Source organism: Scyliorhinus canicula, chromosome 1 (assembly GCF_902713615.1).
Source record: "Scyliorhinus canicula chromosome 1, sScyCan1.1, whole genome shotgun sequence".
Taxonomy (NCBI): Eukaryota; Metazoa; Chordata; class Chondrichthyes; order Carcharhiniformes; family Scyliorhinidae; genus Scyliorhinus; species Scyliorhinus canicula.
The window spans coordinates 10,630,118-10,649,287 of NC_052146.1; the positions used below are offsets into that span (position 1 = coordinate 10,630,118).

The 19,170-nt window shown below is 46.7% G+C and overlaps 1 protein-coding gene across 2 annotated transcripts in view; it reads right to left on the reverse strand.

Annotated features, from left to right (window-relative positions):
- Positions 1-19,170, reverse strand: part of dgcr8 (DGCR8 microprocessor complex subunit) — a 77,591-nt gene that overhangs the window by 25,904 nt on the left and 32,517 nt on the right. For both annotated transcript variants that reach the window (XM_038808464.1, XM_038808527.1), the window contains one exon: positions 13,595-13,677. In XM_038808464.1, the coding sequence (XP_038664392.1) occupies positions 13,595-13,677 (83 nt within the window). The remainder of the gene's footprint in view (positions 1-13,594; positions 13,678-19,170) is intronic.

Here is a 19,170-nt window from a genome sequence, read left to right on the forward strand (position 1 = left end):
TTACAATCTTTCTTCCTCTCTGGAATATATTTTAATTAATCCCTCATTACACAATACCAAATCCAGAATAGCCTGCTCCATGGTTAGTTTCACAACATATCGCTCCAAGGGACATTCAATGAACTCTTCCTCAAGGCAACCCTTGCTAATTTGATTAATAGAGTCCATATGCATATTAAAATCACCCACGATTATTGCCGTATCTTTCTACAAGCCCCAATATTTCCTGGATTATATTGTGCCACACTGCGGAACTGTTTGGGGACAGAGAAATGAATGAAATGAAAATTGCTTGTCACAAGTAGGCTTCAAATGAAGTTACTGTGAAAAGCCCCTAGTCGCCACATTCCATGTGCAGTTCTGGTCACCTCATTTTAGGAAGGATGTGGAAGCTTTGGAAAAGGTGCAAAGGAGATTTACCAGGATGTTGCCTGGAATGGAGAGCAGGTCATACGAGGAAAGATTGAGGGTGCTAGGCCTTTTCTCATTAGAACGGAGAAGGATGAGGGGCGACTTGATAGAGGTTTATAAGATGATCAGGGGAATAGATAGAGTAGACAGTCAGAGACTTTTTCCCCGGGTGGAACACACCATTACAAGGGGACATAAATTTAAGATAAATGGTGGAAGATATAGAGGGGATGTCAGAGGTAGGTTCTTTACCCAGAGAGTAGTGGGGGCATGGAATGCACTGCCTGTGGTAGTAGTTGAGTCGGAAAATTTATGGACCTTCAAGCGGCTATTGGATAGGTACTTGGATTAGGGTAGAATAAGGGAGTGTAGGTTAACTTCTTAAGGGCAGCACGGTAGCATTGTGGATAGCACAATTGCTTCACAGCTCCAGGGTCCCAAGTTCGATTTCGACTTGGGTCACTGTCTGTGTGGAGTCTGCACATCCTCCCCGTGACTGCGTGGGTTTCCTCCGGGTACTCCGGTTTCCTCCCACAGTCCAAAGATGTGCAGGTTGGGTGGATTGGCCATGACAAATTGTCCAAAATTCTATGATTAACCTAGGACAAAAGTTCGGCGCAACATCGTGGGCCGAAGGGCCTGTTCTGTGCTGTATTTCTCTATCTATCTATCTATTCCGGCGCCTGTTCGGGGAGGCTGGTACGGGAATTGAACCGTGCTGCTGGCCTGCCTTGGTCTGCTTTCAAAGCCAGTGATTTAGCCCAGTGTGCTAAACCAGTCCCTATAGATTACTCCCACCAGGGATTTCTTTCCCTTGCTAATTCTTATCTCTATCCAGTTTGCTCATTCTCCCTGCAGAATGCCTGCTCTTGTGCTCACACGAAGCAAGAATCTTGAACCTGTTGGACAAGGACTGAGGTTCCTGCAACCCTACCTCCTAAATCCCTCTCCTTGCCTCACTCGTAATCACATCCTCCTATCCCTGACCACTGGCCAAATTCAAGGTGTGCGACTGTCTCCTAAAACACAGCAACCAGGTAACTTTCTCCCTCCCTGATGTGTTGCAGTGTCCAATGTTCAGACTCCAGCTCATCAACTCTTGAGCCGGAGTTCCTCGAACAACCATACTTGCTACAGATGTGGTCACGAGGAATCGCAATGGGGTCCACCAGCTCCCACATCATACAGGTACAACACATTGCCTGGACCTGCACCCCTATTTTATTTAATTTGTTTTTTAAATTTCCGACTGGTCTTTAGTTTTATCTGTCAAATATTTTTCCTATTTACCTTTAATCTGAAAACAATTTAGAATAGGTAATTCAAATTAGCAGTGACTTACCAACCAATGAACTTACATTTTTCCCTGTGATGTACTGTTTTCTCCACTGTTTACGATGAGTCCCACGGCACCCTTCCCCTGCTGTTTTAACTCACCAAGTCCGCCTCTCTCCGCACCATTACTTGCTCTGAAGCTGCTCTCCCTTTCCCTGCTTTAACTCGCCTAGACAGCCTCTGGCCTTGTTTCTCGCTAATGAGTCAATATTTTTAAAGTCATTGACGATAAACAGCTTGTTGGCACAGAATATCTGTGCTCATGAGTCAGAACGGCAGAACGAGGCTCGGCGAAACAGACAAGGGAATCATGACTGTCAAAAATGTAACCTCCTTAGTTGAGGCCCACTTGCAATCCTTGGAAAGCCAGCTACGTGGTAGGTCCTGCAGTATCTGGACAAGAGACCAGAAGAAGAATATCTGGGTCGTCAGTTATCCAGAGTGTGGAGGGTAAGCTCCCTATTAAATTGTCTGAGAGCCGACTGCCACATTTGCATCAGCTGGTTGCAATAAACGTCAAGTTAAAAAGGGCGCATCGTATCCGGCGGACAAACAGCCTCGCCGGCCCATAATTATTAATGTTCGCAACTTTAGAGATGGGTAGGAAGCAGCGATGTGTAATGGGGCCTTACCCCATGAGGGGTGAAGATCTCTTCCTCGCAAGATTTCTCGGCGGCAATGAGTGTAGAGGTTTTAATGAAGTTAGAAAGCGACACAATCATGCCATGCTTTAGCCTGCTACACGGAGGGTGGCATCCGACAACTCCTTAAAGACATTCGACAATCCGGCTAACATCTTGTTGTTTGTTAACTCCGTGTAACGCAAATAATAATAGTCTGGAGTAACAATCTGCAGTTGATTGCAAAATCCAGATTCTATCCCTCGTTATTATATTTCCTGCCTGATCTTATGTTGCTATTTAACATACTGGCAGGGGTGTGTTCAGCGCTATAATCTCAGGACTTCCATTTGTCATGAACACCCATCAGCTTGCTACTTCTAGTTATGGGGTGCGCTGTGTATGTGGTATGGTACTAAGGCTGTACAATAGATATCCGTCTTTTCTTCTTCTTATAGATCATTGAATTTACAGTGTAGGAGGTGGCCATTCGGCCCATCGGGTCTGCACCGGCTCTAGAAAGAGCACCCTACCCAAGGTCCACACCTCCACCCTATCCCCATAACCCAGCAACCCCACCCAACACCGAGGGCAATTTTGGACACCAAGAACAATTTATCATGGCCAATCCACCTAACCGGCACATCTTTGGACTGAGGGAGGAAACCGGAGCACCCGGAGGAAACCCTCACACACACGGGGAGAATGTAGACTCCGCACAGACAGTGACCCAAGCTGGGAATCGAACCTGAGACCCTGGAGATGTGAAGCAATTGTGCTAACCACAATGCTACCCTATCCAGATGTTTATGATGGTAATAGGTGCTTGATGGCCTTCTTGCCTTAATTGTGATATCTATGAGTAGCGCCAGTGCCAGAAGAGTGGCTCAAGTCCTAATAGGTGGGGTCAGAGTGCGGATAGGCATTCATACTCTGGCATACCTTATCTCCTCATTTTCTGAGGAGTATGTCTCCTGAGCGTAATGAAGGAAAGGTTGTAGGGATAGCCCTAGGAGGTCCTCATATGTATTGAGGAATGCCCCTTAGAACTAATGTTGTCGTGAATGGTGTGTGTTTTCTTTCCTTTTGGGGTTGAAGAATCGTTGACTGGGTCCTGCCATGGTGCAGGCAGGTCTCTCATCTGAGAACAAGATGTTATAATGTGCCACCAATGCCAATGGGGGAGGTAAGTTTTGATGCAAGTCCAAATGGGGAGCAAAAACCGTAACCTATATTCTCTTTGGCTGATTGTGCCAATGCGGTAGCAGCTACTTCGAAAATTTGCTCATCGAATGTTCATCATCCTACAAAGAGGAAAAAGATCCTGCTTTTCCTCAAAAAAGAGAAAATTACCATAGCTTTTTTGCAGAAACTTATTTAGATGACAAGGAGTACTTAAAGCTGAAGAGGGACGAGGTAGGGGATGTGTTTTTTGCCTCGTTCTCAACCAACAGTCGGGGTGACTGTGTGAAGGACTGGGCGGGGAGGGGAGCGGAAGGGAAGGCGTCTCAAAAATCAATGTGTATGGTCTGCCAAATTATTCCCCCAACTTCTTGACTAAGAAGACCAACTAAAGTCTTCTTGGCATCTGCTAATTCCTTTGTGTGTGTGTGTGTGTGTGTGTGTGTGTGTGTGTGTGTGTGGGGGGGGGGGGGGGGGGGGGAGAAGAGAGAGAGAGGGAAGAGAGAATAGAGACTTGAATTGTCACCCTAACCTTTGGTGGATCTCGGTTTTGAAAGTTTGATGCACAAGAATAGAGGAGCTGCAATTATACAGGGCCTTGGTGAGGCCACACCTGGAATTCATGTGTAGTCTTGGTCTCCTTATCCGAGGAAGCATGTTCTTGCTATTGAGGGAGTGCAGTGAAGGTTTACCAGGCTGATTCCTGGGATGGCAGGACTGATGTATGAGGAGATATTGAGTCGATTAGGACAGTATTGACTCGCATTCAGAAGAATATGGAGGGGGATCTCACTGAAACCAATAAAATTCTAACAGGGTTGGACAGGGTAGATGAAACAAGAATGTTCCCGATCGTGGAGGTGCCCAGAACCAGGGGTCACAGTCTGAGGATACGGTGCAGACTGTTTAGATCGGAGGTGAGAAGAAATCTCTTCACTCAGGGAGTGGTGAAGCTGTGGAATTCACTACCACAGAAAGCTGTTGCGGCTAAAACACTATGGGCGGAATTCTCCGTCGCCCGACGCTGAAATCGAGATCGGGCGGAGAATGGCATCCAACACCGGATTCGGGGTAGGCGCCGGTTCGCGGTGCTCTGCCCCCTCCAAATTGGCATAATTGGGACGCATACCGCGCACAGCCGCAACACCGTTGGTGTGTCATTTGGAGACCCAAGTTGGAGTATTGTGAGCAGGTTTGGGCCCCGTTTCTAAGGAAAGATATGCTGGCCATGGAAAGGGTCTAGAGGAGGCTCGCAAGAATGATCCCTGGAATGAAGAACTTGTCGTATGAGGCCTGTACTCTGGGCCTCTACTCGTTGGAGTTTAGAAGCATGAGGGAGGATCTTATTGAAACTTACAGGATACTGCAAGGCCTCGATAGAGTGGACGTGGAAGAGGATTTTTCCACTAGTAGGAAAAACTAGAACCAGAGGGTGATGAATCTGTGGAACTCTTTGCTGCAGATGGCTGTGGAGGCCAAATCATTGAGTGTCTTTAAGACAACGATAGATAGGTTCTTGATTAATATGGGGATCAGGGGGACCAGCCTCCCCGAACAGGCGCCAGAATGTGGCGACTAGGGGCTTTTCACAGTAACTTCATTTGAAGCCTACTTGTGACAATAAGCAATTTTCATTTTCATTTCATTATAGGAAGAAGGCAGGAGAATAGGGATGAGAAACATATCAGCCATGATTGGCGGAGCAGACTCGATGGGCCGAGTGGCCTAATTCTGCTCCCATGTCTTATAGTCTGAAGAACATAGGAAAAGTAGAAAAGAGCTCAATCAAGGAGTTGGAAGGCAAAAAGGGGTCATGAAATGTCCTTGACAGACAAGATTAAGGCATTTTGTAAACATATTAGGAACAAGAGGGTAGCTATAGAAAGAGTTTTTAAAAAATAAATTTAGAATGCCCAATTCATTTTTTTTCTAATTAAGGGGCAATTTAGCATGGCCAATCCACCTACCCTGCACATCATTTTTTTTGGGTTGTGCGGGTGAAACCCACGCAAACACGGGGAGAATGTGCAGACTCCACACGGACAGTGACCCAGAGCCGGGATCAAACCTGGAACCTCGGTGCCATGAGGCTGCAATGCTAACCCACTGCACCACCGTGCTGCCCTAGAAAGAGCTCAAGGACAAAGGAGGGAAATTATGTGTCAAAACAGAGGAGTAAGTGAGATCCTAAATGAGTACTTTGCATCGGTATTCACAAAAGAGGGACACGTTGATTGGTGGTGTCTGAGAGATATGTAAACACTTTAGAACAAGTGATTGTGGTTAGCACAATTGCTTCACAGCTCCAAAGTCCCAGGTTCGATTCCGACTTGGGTCACTGTCTGTGCGGAGTCTGCATATCCTCCCCGTGTGTGCGTGGGTTTCCTCTGGGTGCTCCGGTTTCCTCCCACAGTCCAAAGATGTGCAGGTTAGGTGGATTGGCCATGATAAATTGCCCTTAGTGTCCAAAATTGCCCTTAGTGTTGGGTGGGGTTACTGGGTTATGGGGATAGGGTGAAGGTGTTAACCTTGGGTAGGGTGCTCTTTCCAAGAGCCGGGCAGACTCGATGGGCCAAATGGCCTCTTTCTGCACTGTAAATTCTATGATATGCTAACAAGTCATTATTACGAGGGAGGAAGTGTTGGGTGTGTTAAAAAGCATTAAGGTGGACAAATCCCCAGGGCCAGATGGTATCTATCCCAGATTAATGAGGGAGACGAGAGGTGAAATCGCTGGGCCTCTAACAGAAATCTTTGTTTCCTCATTGGCCACAAGTGAAGTCCCAGTGGATTGGAGGATAGCCAATGTCATCCCGTTATAGACAGCGATAGTTCGGTTCCTGATTAATAAAGGGATCAGGGCTTATGGGGAGAAGACAGGAGAATGGGGATGAGAAAAATATCAGCCATGATTGAATGGCGGAGCAGACTCGATGGGCCGAGTGGCCTAATTCTGCTTCTATGTCTTATGGTCATCAGCTGGCCCACCCGTGATGCTCCGGCCCCAATGGCCCGAGTTCCCGACGGCACGGGCCCCATGTGGTCCCAGCGGTAAGGAACATGGCACGCCTCTGCGGACAGTGTCCAGCTCCTCCATACTCGCCCGGGATCGGCGCTGCTGGCCGGGGTGGGGCTTCTGCTCGGGCCAGGAAGTGTGTTGGGGGGTGGCCATGAGATGATCTGTGTAGTCGGGGTGGGCAGGTTAGGGTTCCAGCACGGCCGGCGCCATGTTTTCTGGCACAACTGGTGCAGCTCGTCAGGCCTGCGCATGCGCGGCCCGGGACCCAGCAGTTCTCCGGCTGTTTTCTGTATGATCCGCGGGTGATCCACGTGGCGCCGTTGCTAGCCCCTGACTGGCTCTGAGATCGGTGAGGGGATTGCGCTAATTTTCCCGTCGTGAACCATCCCCAGAATCTCCATTGGCGCCGGCACTTAAGCCTCAGGAACGGAGGATCTCAGGAACTCCCAACAATCTCAGAGGACCAAAGGGCGAGTCCTGAACGTTCCCTATTTCTAAAGGGGAAGTGGCTCTTGTCTCGAAGGATGTTTCCATCTAGCAGTGTCCCAGGGTCCAAATGTTTCGGGTGTGAATTTTACAAGGAATTTAAAAGCTTGTTAATGGACCCGCTGATTGACATGTATAGTCATTCAAATGAAGGTCTGTTGCTGTAGACACTCCGAGAAAGAACATTTCCTAAATTCTGAAGGCAGGTTAAGAATCCTCAAGAGTGTGCATTTTACTCTGGGTCACTGACTGTGTGGAGTTTGCACATTATCCCCGTGCTGCGTGGGTCTGACACCCACAACCCAAAGATGTGCAGGGTAGGTGGATTGGCCATGCTAAATTGCCCCTTAATTGTGCATCTTATAGGCCAATTTTGCTGCTGAATGTAGATTTGAAATTGTTGTCTTCAGTGTTGGTGCAGCGCCTGGAAGGAGATGTCCAAATGATCACTCGGGGCGACCACACTGTGTTCATTAAGGGTCGGAATTCGTGTAACACTATCCCGGAGATTAAATTAGATAGTCATCTTAGATGCAGAGAAAGCTTTTGACCGGGTGGAATGGAATTATTTATTTTATACGTTGCAGAACTTTCGGTTGGGAGGGGAGTATATTCAGTGGATACAGGTGCATCATAAAAGCCCTCTGGCAGCAGTTCTTACGAGCGGTACAAGTCTGAGATTGTTTAGCTCCAGCAAGGGACCGGGCAAGGGTGCCTGTTATCCCTGTTATTGTTCGCAATAGGTGGCACAGTAGCACAGTGGTTAGCACAGTTGCTTCACAGCTCCAGGGTCCCAAGTTGGATTCCTGGCTTGGGTCACTGTCTGTGCGGGGTTTGCACGTTCTCCACGTGTCTACGTGGGTTTCCTCTGGGTGCTCCGGTTTCCCCCCACAGTCCAAAAATGTGCAGATTAAGTGGATTAGCCATGATAGATTGCTCTGAAGTGTCCAAAAAGGTTGGGTAGGGTTGCTGGGGATGGGGTGGAGGTGTGGGTTTAGTTGGGGTGCTGTTTCCAAGGGCCTGTGCAGGCTCGATGAGCCGAATGGCCTCCTTCTGCTCTGTCAATTGTATGAACAACAAATAGCTATTGAGGCCCGGGGGGAGGCAATTAGGCAAGATCCCTCTGATTTTGGACTGAACGGTGGAAGGAAGCAACATAAAATTATATCACACATGGATGACGTGTTCCTATTTTTATCTAAGCCGCTTGTTTCCACTCCTGCTATTTTGATGTGCTGGGTAGATTTAGTCTTTATTCGTGTGGTAAAACCAATTTCATAAAGAGTGAGGCTATGCCATTGAGTAGGCTGACTGGGACACCTCCCCCTTTTACTAATTTCTCATTTATGTCATCTTTTGAGTAGCTACGTCAACAATTTGATATCCCGAGGTACTCCTTTTTCAAATATCTGCAACTCAGAATCTTTATTGTTAATAAAGCAACTACGCATCTTGGGTGTTTCTATTGCCCAGGTGCAAAAATCCTGATCGCAATGGAACCTAAGCAACTAATTAACAGGTTTCATGACACTATGTTCTAGATCCTATGTTCTAAATCCCAGGACACAGTGCTGAGCACTGCTGCCTCACAGCTCCAGGAACCAGGTTCAATTCCAGCCTCAGGTGACTATCTGTGTGGAATTTGAACTTTCTCCCCGTGACTGCGTGGGTTTCCTCCGGGTGCTCCAGTTTTCTCCCACAATCCAAAGATACATAGATACATGGAAGATAGGAGCAGTAGGAGGCCTTTTGGCCCTACGAGCCTGCTCCGCCAATCATCACAATCATGGCTGATCATCCAACTCAATAGCCTAATCTTGCTTTCTCCCCGTAGCCTTTGATCCCATTCACCCCAAGTGCTATATCCAGCCTTGATGCGCAGGTTAGGTGGATTGGTCATGCTAAATTGCCCCATAGTCTTCCAAAAGGTTAGGTGGGGTTACTGAATATTGGGGACAGGGTCGAGGCGTGAGCTTAGGGAGGGTACTCTTTCCAAGGGTCGGTGCAAACACAATGGGCTGATTGGCCTCCTTCTGCACAGTAGAGATTCTATTCTGCGTGTGTTAGAAACACTGTGGTATTGGAGGACAAAAAGACTGCACAGTTAATATTGATGAGGTAGCCTGGGGTAATAAATGGGAAAATGCCAAATTTCAGTCTAATAGAATGAGGGAGACTCGGTTCAGAATATTACACCGTCTAGTCAGAGACTTTTTCCCCAGGGTAGAGGGGTCAATTACTAGAGGGCATAGGTTTAGAGGAGATGTACGAAGCAAGTTGTTTTTACACAGAGGGTAGTGGGTGCTTGGAACTCGCTGCCGGAGGAGGTGGTGGAAGCAGGGACGATAGTGACATTTATGGGGCATCTTGACAAATACATGAATAGGATGGGAGTAGAGGGATAAGGACCCCGAAAGTGTAGAAGATTTTAGTTTAGACGGGCAGCATGGTCGGCGCAGGCTTGGAGGGCCGAAGGACCTGTTGCTGTGCTGTACTTTTCTTTGTTCTTTATTTGTCTACATATCACACCAAACCTGAGACACAGGGTTTGACCCTTCTATATCCTCACTGTGCCAAAAGTGCAGGGTAGTCGAGGGAGACGACATACACTGTGTGGTCCTGTGTCAAAATTAAATCTGGTTTGTTTGGTCTACTGAGCGTGGGAAGATAGTTAGAATTTAACCCTTTGTTCCTAATGCTGTGTCTCCCAGATAGGAAAATTATTGATGCCAATAAAAAGGCTATATAATATCCTAACTTTTACAGCATAGAAGGGGAGACAGTGACGTAGTGGTATTTTCATTGGACTAGCAATCCAGAGACCCAGGGTAATGCTCTGGGAATGTGGGTTCGAATCCCTAAACGGCAGATGGTGGAATTTGAATTCTATAAAAATCTGGAATTGAAAGTCTAATGAAACCACTGTCGATTGTTGCAAAAGTGACCTGGCTCACTGATGTCCTTTAGGGAAGAACATCTATCATCGTAACCTGGTCTGGCCTACATGTGACTCCAGACCCACAGCAATGTTGTCGACTCTTAAATGCCCTCAGGGCAGCCTGAGCCACCCAGCCAGCGACGCACACATAACATGAATGAGTAAAGAAAAAAAAAATCATCCCTTGCTCCTGGATTAGCGGTAAACACCCATCAATTCAGAATTTTTTCTTTTAATTATTTTTAAAAATAAATTTTGAATACACAATTTGTTTTTTCCAATTAAGGGGCAATTTAGCATGGTCAATCCACCTAGCCTGCACATCTTTGGGTTGTGGGGGCAAACCCCACTCAAATAGAGGGCGAATGTGCAAACCCCACACGGACAGTGACCCAGGGCCGGGATCGAACCTGGGACCTCGGCACCGTGATGTTAAGTAATGGGTTAAGAGACATTGCAATTAGTTGTCTCATTTATGTTAAGTGTTCAATGATTGACACTGATATGTAAAGGGGCTTCAGATGGCCTCTGGATCTGGTGATGTGCAGAGTTCTGTGCAGATTCAGTTGGAACAAATAAAAGTGGTTTGGTGAAAAAGGAGAACTTTTCCCTCTTCATACCACAGCATTTAATACGTCTAACATGTGAGGCAGCAGGGCTAACCCACTGCGCCACCATGCTGCCCTCATCAATTCAGAATTGACAAAATTATCATGGGAAGTATCCCAATGCAGTTCCTAACTTACATACACTGTTCAAAATCAGATGCATTCCAAAAGTATAGAATCCCCTATCTCAAATTGCTAGGTTCCGTAATGTCTGACAGGTTCCGTAATGTCTGACAGGTTCCGTAATGTCTGACAGGTTCCGCAATGTCTGACAGGTTCCGCAATGTCTGACAGGTTCCGCAATGTCTGACAGGTTCCGCAATGTCTGACAGGTTCCGCAATGTCTGACAGGTTCCGCAATGTCTGACAGGTTCCGCAATGTCTGACAGGTTCCGCAATGTCTGACAGGTTCCGCAATGTCTGACAGGTTCCGCAATGTCTGACAGGTTCCGCAATGTCCGACAGGTTCCGCAATGTCCGACAGGTTCCGCAATGTCTGACAGGTTCCGTAATGTCTGACAGGTTCCGTAATGTCTGACAGGTTCCGTAATGTCCGACAGGTTCCGTAATGTCCGACAGGTTCCGTAATGTCTGACCTGCTCCAAAAGGTTTATCATATGTTACATAGCACAGTCTTGAACTTGCTATACGTGAAGGTGTGCACCATGTTTTCATGGCTTCATCCTCTTCTCTCCCATTCTCTAGCTAATCCATCCACTATATTTCCTTGTATAATGGGAGGCACCAGGTTTAATTATTAAGCTTAACCACTGTTTTGGTGTCCTCCGGTTTGTTTCTGTATTCATGTACGCAGAAGCATTTATGCTGCACTGGATCAGTTTTGAGGATTTGTTCATAGCTTGTAAAATTGGAAAAATTTATTAAAAAACAAATTTGATCATTATCTGAAAAGAAAAAATGTTCTGGGCTGCGGGGAAAAGAGAGGAGAGTGGCACACAGTGAATTGTTCCTTTAGACACATCGGGCTGAAAGCTTCCTCCTGTGCTGTAACCACCGTATGATTCGTCCTGATGTCTGAGTCCGAGTCCCTTTATAAAATGGTGATTTTAGATCAGATAAAGAGTAACTATCACAAAACTATCCTGGATACAAATTGCCAGTTACCATGAGCTTAATTTTTCAAAACCTTTAATGAAGTGTAATAATTAATATTTCAACCAACTATTCATGTTACGTGGTGTATTTTCAGGGAGATGGAAATTATTTCCAACTACAAAGAACATTTCCAAACACTTTGCCAAGCCCATGAAACACAAACATCAATACCTACACATTCATCAAAGAACAAAGTGAATGAAGATGATGCAGTTGAACTTCACAGCAACTGGCAAAGGCCCTTTTGACCGGAAGCGGAATCTCCATCAAATGTTATTGATATACATAAAGGTCAAAAGGTGTTATCAGCTTCTGTCCATGGTTCTGCTCAACTGTTTTGATAAATTTGTGCTTTATTATTTGGTGCGTGGAAGTAGAATATAGTTTCACATGAAAACACTCCATCTGAAGCAGTTAAAAAATAGAATTGGCCAGCTAAGTTCCGATAAGCCACTAACTTCTGATTTGAGACAACAGGAATGACAATTATACTAACTGTTTGCAAACGCCGTTTCTCCATATCTGAAAAATCACAAAGCCCATGAGAACAGGATGAGTTTATATCTATTATCAAATCATAGAATCCCTATGTACAGGAGGCGGCCATTCGGTGGAATGAAGATGATATTTCCAACTGTGCAGTCGAACCTCACAACAACTGGCAAAGGCCCTTTTGACCGGAAGGGGAATCTCCAAACAACTTGCGCTGACCCTCTGAAAGAGCATCAACCTCGACCCTCTTCTCTCCCCCACTAACAGTGGTAACCAATAGCACCAATCAACAACATTCGAAAACAATCACCTACATTCAAGGTCAAACAACCCACAGCACTCTTCAAACAAGAGTACATTTTCCCTCTTTCCCAATGTTAACAGCTCCTTTCAGAAATTGCAGGATCCACAACCTATCTTCACCAAAACTTAATCAGTTCTTGCTTGCGCCATACCCATTCTCTGTACCAAGCTTTGTTGCGATCCACTGATCCGTTGTTGAGTTATATTGTTTACAGACAGACTAACAAGGGCAAAAATGTCAGTGCAAACATAATTAAAGTAACAATTTTGAAGCAAAGTTGTTTTTTAACTCACCACTTTGAAGAACATAAAAAGAAATAAACATAGGAAACAAAGCATAATGTTGAAACAGCTGGTCATGGCGTGCAGGTAAAAAAAACAATAAATGCTGCATGCAAAGCAGTACAAGCCAATCAAAATGAACACAGTATAACAATTTTAAAACACTATCCTTTACATGGGTCCATTGGTTGCAGCACAACTGAGGCTGGGGAACTGTCGGTGTGGTGGTGGTCCCGACAGAAAACCAGGGGCAACTCAGCCATTTTGGTGAACTCCAGCTGGTTTGTATTCACCTCACCGCTAGTAAGCTGCCTTCCCGGCTCCCATCACTTTAAGAAAAGGCTCTCAAAGTGAACACTTAAGTGGAACAATTGGCCGCTGGGCCAGAGGGCAATCCTCCACCCACCCTACTGCAAGTAAAAATCACATGGTGGTAGGAAGGTTAATGGGCACACCATCCTGCCCTCCCTCCAGATTTTGAAACCCCACCCACACCGCCTCCTATCCCACCCACAGGCTCTGTTAAATTGCAGCCAAGTGACGTAAAGGTTAGAAAAACATCACAATAGGGCAGCACGGTGGTGCAGTGGTTACTACTGCTGCCTCACGGTGCCGAGGTCCCAGGTTCGATCCCGGCTCTGTGTGGAGTCTGCACATTCTCCCCGTGTTTGTGTGGGTTTCGCCCCCACAGCCGAAAGATGTGCAGAATAGGTGGATTGAACACACTAAATTGCCCCTTAATTGGAAAAAATGAATTGGGTACTCTAAATTAAAAAAAAAAAATGAAAAACATCACAATTACCTCAAGTTCATCACTGTCTTTGGGCTTCTCATCCGCAGTCTGTTTGATAAAGTCAGGAATGAGGATTTCCAGTGTAGCACGGGCTGGCAAAGTTAACAGATGTAATTATATTAATATGGCATAGTAGTTAGCATTAAAATTACTAAAAATAATTGGTGCCGTTGGAAAAATCTGCTAACCGCTAGGAACTTTGCAACACTACTTATAAATGTGTAATAACTGTAGAATTGAAAAAGTTTACTACATCATCATTATGTCAAAAATCTTGTATATTGTGCACACGTTGCTATAAATATCATTGGTGTGGACCGGGATCAACCGGGATCTTAGATTCATGTCGCATTACATTCACCCCCCCACCATCTGGCCTGGCAAAATCCTGCCAACTGTCCTGGCTTGAGACAATTCACACCTCTTTAACCTGGGATTACCCCCTATCTCTGGATCTGTAATGATTTGATCACCCGCAAATGCTCGCATTCCAAGCATTGTCTGGCATCTCTGACTTTGTCTATATAAATGTTTCTGGAACATATCTCGCCATTCACCTGAGGAAGGAGCAGTGCTCCGAAAGCTCGTGTTTGAAACTAACCTGTTGGACTTTAACCTGGTGTTGTAAGACTTCTTACCATAAATATCATTGTTATTCCCTGTAATACTTTCTGTGGTAGGCTATATTAGGGGTATCGCGCTACCTAGGTGGGATGTACCTTATACTGTAGTATGAGTGGTAAAACCTGCCTGCTGGTTCCGCCCAGCAGGCGGAGCATAAGAGTCTGTGTTTCACCCACAGCAGTCATTCTGTACCGGAGCTGCTGGGGTAACTACTTGTTCATTAAAGCCTTCAATTGGACTACAATCTCGCTTCAGTAGTGATTGATCGTGCATCAATTTAATGAACAAAATTTAAGAATGGGGGCTCTCCGCAACAAGCCAGAGTGTCTACAAATCAACCACCACGCGGCAAATCCAACAGCAACTTTAAACATTGGCTGGCAATCAGACCATCAACAGGTATACGCAGCTCGACACGTACCCTCTCCCCCGCATATCTGAAATGGTCAACTGGATAGCGCAATGCAAGGTTTTCTCCACAGTAGACCTTAAAAGCAGCCAACCACCAGCTCCCCATTTGCCCGGACGACCGCAAGTACACTGCATTCGAAGCAGATGGGCAGCTCTACCACTTTCTAAGGGTTCCCTTTGGTGTCACAAATGGGGTCTCGGTCTTCCAACGGGAGATGGACCGATTGGTTGACCGGTACGGTCTGCGGGCCACGTTCCCGTACCTCGACAAGGTCACAATCTGCGGCCACGGCCAGCAGGACCACGACACCAACCTCCGCAAATTCCTCCATACCGCAAAAATCCTTAATTAACCTATAACAAGGACAAATGTGTGTTCAGCACCGATCGCCTAGCCATCCTCGGCTACGTAGTGCATGATGGAGTCATCGGCCCAGATCCCGAATGCATGCGCTCGCTCATGGAGTTTCTCCTCCCCCACTGCCCTGAAACGTTGCCTGGGCTTCCTTTCTTATTACGCCCAGTGGGTCCCCAATTATGCGGACAAGGCCCTCCCACTAATCCAGTCCACGGTTTTTCCCCCTATCGGCAGAGGCCTACCAGGCTTTCAGTCGCATCAAAGCAGACATCGCCAGGGCGACGATGCACGCAATCGATGAGTCCCTCCCCTTCCAGGTCGAGAGCGACGCATCAGACGCAGCTCTGGCTGCCACCCTCAATCAGGCGGGCAGACCCGTGGCCTTCTTTTCACACACCCTCCACGCCTCAGAAATCCGCCATTCCTCCGTCGACAAGGAGGCCCAAGCCATCATCGAAGCTGTGCGGCATTGGAGGCATTACCTGGCTGGCAGGAGATTCACTCTCCTCACTGACCAACGGTCGGTAGCATTCATGTTTGACAATGCACAGCAGAGCAAAATTAAGAATGATAAGTTCTTACGGTGGAGGATCGAGCTCTCCACCTATAAATTGCGAGATCTTGTATCATCCCAGGAAACGCAATGAGTCTCCTGATGCCCTGTCCCACGGCACTTATGCCAGTGTACAAGTAGACCGACTCCGGACCCTCCACGACAACCTCTGCCACCCGGGGGTCACCCGGTTCTTCCACTTTGTTAAAACCCGCAATCTGCCCTACCCCATCGAGGAGGTCAGGGCCGTAACAAGAAACTGCCAAATCTGCGCGGAGTGCAAGCCGCACTTCTACAGGCCAGAGAAAGCGCATCTGGTGAAGGCTGCCTGCCCCTTTGAACGCCTCAGCATGGATTTCAAAGGTCCCCTTCCCTCCACCGACCGCAACACGTATTTCTTAAATGTGATTGATGAGTACTCCCGGTTCCCTTTCGCCATCCCCTGCCCGACATGACATGAAAATGAAAATCGCTTATTGTCACGAGTAGGCTTCAATGAAGTTACTGTGAAAAGCCCCTAGTCGCCACATTCCGGCGCCTGTCCAGGGAGGCTGGTACGGGAATCGAACCGTGCTGCTGGCCTGCTTGGTCTGCTTGAAAAGCCAGCGATTTAGCCTGGTGAGCTAAACCAGCCCCTGTAGACGGCTGCCACCGTCATTAAAGCCCTCCACAGCATCTTTACCCTGTTCAGTTTCCCCGCCTACATCCATAGCGATCGGGGATCCTCCTTCATGAACGATGAGCTGCGTCAATTCCTGCTCAGCAAGGGCATTGCCTCCAGCAGGATGACCAGTTACAACCCCCAGGGAAACGGGCAGGTACGGAGGGATAACGGGACCGTCTGGAAGGCCGTCCAACTGGCCCTACGGTCCAAGAATCTTCCAGTGTCCCGATGTCAGAAGGTCCTCCCCGATGCACTTCACTCCATCCGATCACTACTGTGCACTACTACCAACGAAACACCTCATGAACGTCTCCTTGCCTTCCCTAGGATGTCCTACTCGGAGACCTCGCTCCCAACATGGCTGGCAGCCCCCGGACCCGTCCTACTCCGCAAACACGTACGGGCCCACAAGTCGGACCCACTGGTCAAGAGGGTACAGCTCCTCCATGCGAATCCACAGTACGCCTATGTGGCGCACCCCAACGGCCGACAAGACACTGTCTCCCTCCGGGATCTGGCCCCCGCTGGATCCCCCCCCCCCCCCCCCCCCAACGGATGTCCGAGCCGCGCCAGCATCACTACCGGGACTGCAATGATCGCAGAGGACGACCAGGGCCCTCGACCGGCTGATAGTTTCATTATAAAATAAACTTGTAAATAATTGTCTGTAAATATGTGTATTGCATGTAAAGGCACCGACGGGTGCCGCTATAACCTCTACCACTGTAAAAGCAAGGCCACCACCACCGCCAAACTCTTTTTTAAACAGGGGGTGAATGTGGTAGGCTATATTAGGGGTATCGCGGTACCTTGGTGGGATGTACCTTATACTGTAGTATGAGTATGCGGAGCATAAGAGTCTGTGTTTCACCCACAGCAATCATTCTGTACCAGAGCTGCTGGGGTAACTACTTGTTCATTAAAGCCTTCAATTGTTCTACAATCTCGCTTCAGTAGTGATTGATCGTGCATCACTTTCCCAGCCACATATTTTTGTTCATAACCCTCTTTATCAAACATCATATTCACTGAGAGAAATTCCAGGGAAGAGCTGTTCGCATTCAATCATCAAGTTTGAAGAAAAGGCTCCTGCAGTAGCTTAGCAGCTTATCCATAAGAGAGATTAAATCAGAGATTCTAGGAGGGTTCGACTCAGTGTGTGCAGAATTAGATTATCTCAATGGAGATGAAAGTAGCAATGCCACAGTTGGCTTCAGCACAACCCCATGAGGGAGGAGATTTAAAAAAAAGATCAGGGTTCTGCACTCCAAATCAACTAATAAAACCTCTCTGTGGGAAAATAAAACACGCATGTAGACATGGCTAAGGATAGTTGTGGGGAATAATATGATGATGAACCTACGGGTGCACAAGGAGGCCATTCAGCCCATCGAGTCTAGATCGGTTCTTGGAAAGAGCGCCCCACGCTACCACCCTATCCCCTTTATCCCCGTAACCCAACCTAACCTTTTTGGACACTAAGGGCAATTTAGAATGACCAATCCACCTAAGCTGCACATCTTTGGACTGTGGGAGGAAACCGGAGCACCCGGAGGAAACACACGCACACACGGGGAGAATGTGTAGACTCTACACAGACAGTGACCCAAGCCGGGAATCAAATCTGGGACCCTGGAGCTATGAAGCAACTGTGCTAACCACTGTGTTACCGTGCTGCCCTAGTATCAAGAATGATAGTACCAGAAACACATCTTCCCCTCATCCCCCGTCAACACTGCGCAGGGACCAACCTTCCGTTCGCTTCCAATTTCAACTCAGCACCTTGCTCTCATGCCAACATGTCCGTCCTTGGCCTGTTGTAATGTGCCCGTGAAGCCCAACACAAGCTGGAGGAGCAGCATTTCATCTTCTGATTAAGCATGTTACAGCCCTCAGGACTCAACATTGAATTTAACAACTTTAGATGGTGACCTTTCTCCTCTTAAATCCTTCTTTAAAAAAAAAATCCCATAAGTCTCAATGGAAAATAAACCCCTCCTTTCTCCCTTCATCCTCACACACCAGGCCATCTATCTGTGTTCTTAAGGTTGCTACATCCTGTTGCAATCTCTCTCAGCTACAGTTCAATATCCAACACATTGCTCCCTCTCTTTAGTTCTGATGAAGAGCCAAAAGGACTCGAAACGTTAACCCTGCTCTCTCTCCTTACAGATTTGGCGGGCCTGCTGAGTTTTTCCAGCATCCTCTGTTCTGGTTTCAGATTCCAGCATCCGCATTATTTTCTTTATTTAACTTGAAATCTCCATGTAAACAGTCGGCTGTAACAATGTAATTGTTCTCCTGGCTCCAACACAAATATATTGTATTCTTCAACTGACCATGGCCGATGCCCCAAATAATTTATCAATGTTATGTTTCAATAAAGTTTTAAATCAAAAGACCACAGTCTATCTCTCGTTAGTCGTGACTTTACTCCAGAGTCAGCCAATATTGCAACAGAAATTTCGCACATTCTCAACGGAATTGGTGTCGAAAATTGCATCAAGATGTGTTCACTAAGAAGTCTCTCCTTCAGGAGGTTGGGAAGAGGGTAGTTCAGGGGCTGTTTTGGTCACCTACCCTTGTTTGGGATTACACTGCAATAAAATAAATTAGCTTTTCAAAAACAAAAAAACGAATGTAAGCAAAATAAGTTGCAATTTGTCTGGGTATTGTCTGAGTTGGTGATGATTCGCATTGAATCATAAATCAGCACCAAGGCAACAGTTTTATGGGATAATGAGAGGAGAAAGCTCGCAAAAAATCCCTGCAAAGTTACACTTCAATTCTAGCCAGATAAAAGGCTCAAGCTTAAAATCATGAAATGCAAATTTAGGACAACGTTGTGAAATATTTCTTCATAACCAATAGCTGGAATATGTATCAGGAAGGATGGTTTGGGCCACTGCACTTAAATTTTTTAATTTGCTGCTATGGAGAGCTTGTGTTCTGCAAGGGTGAAATCAAACAGGCTC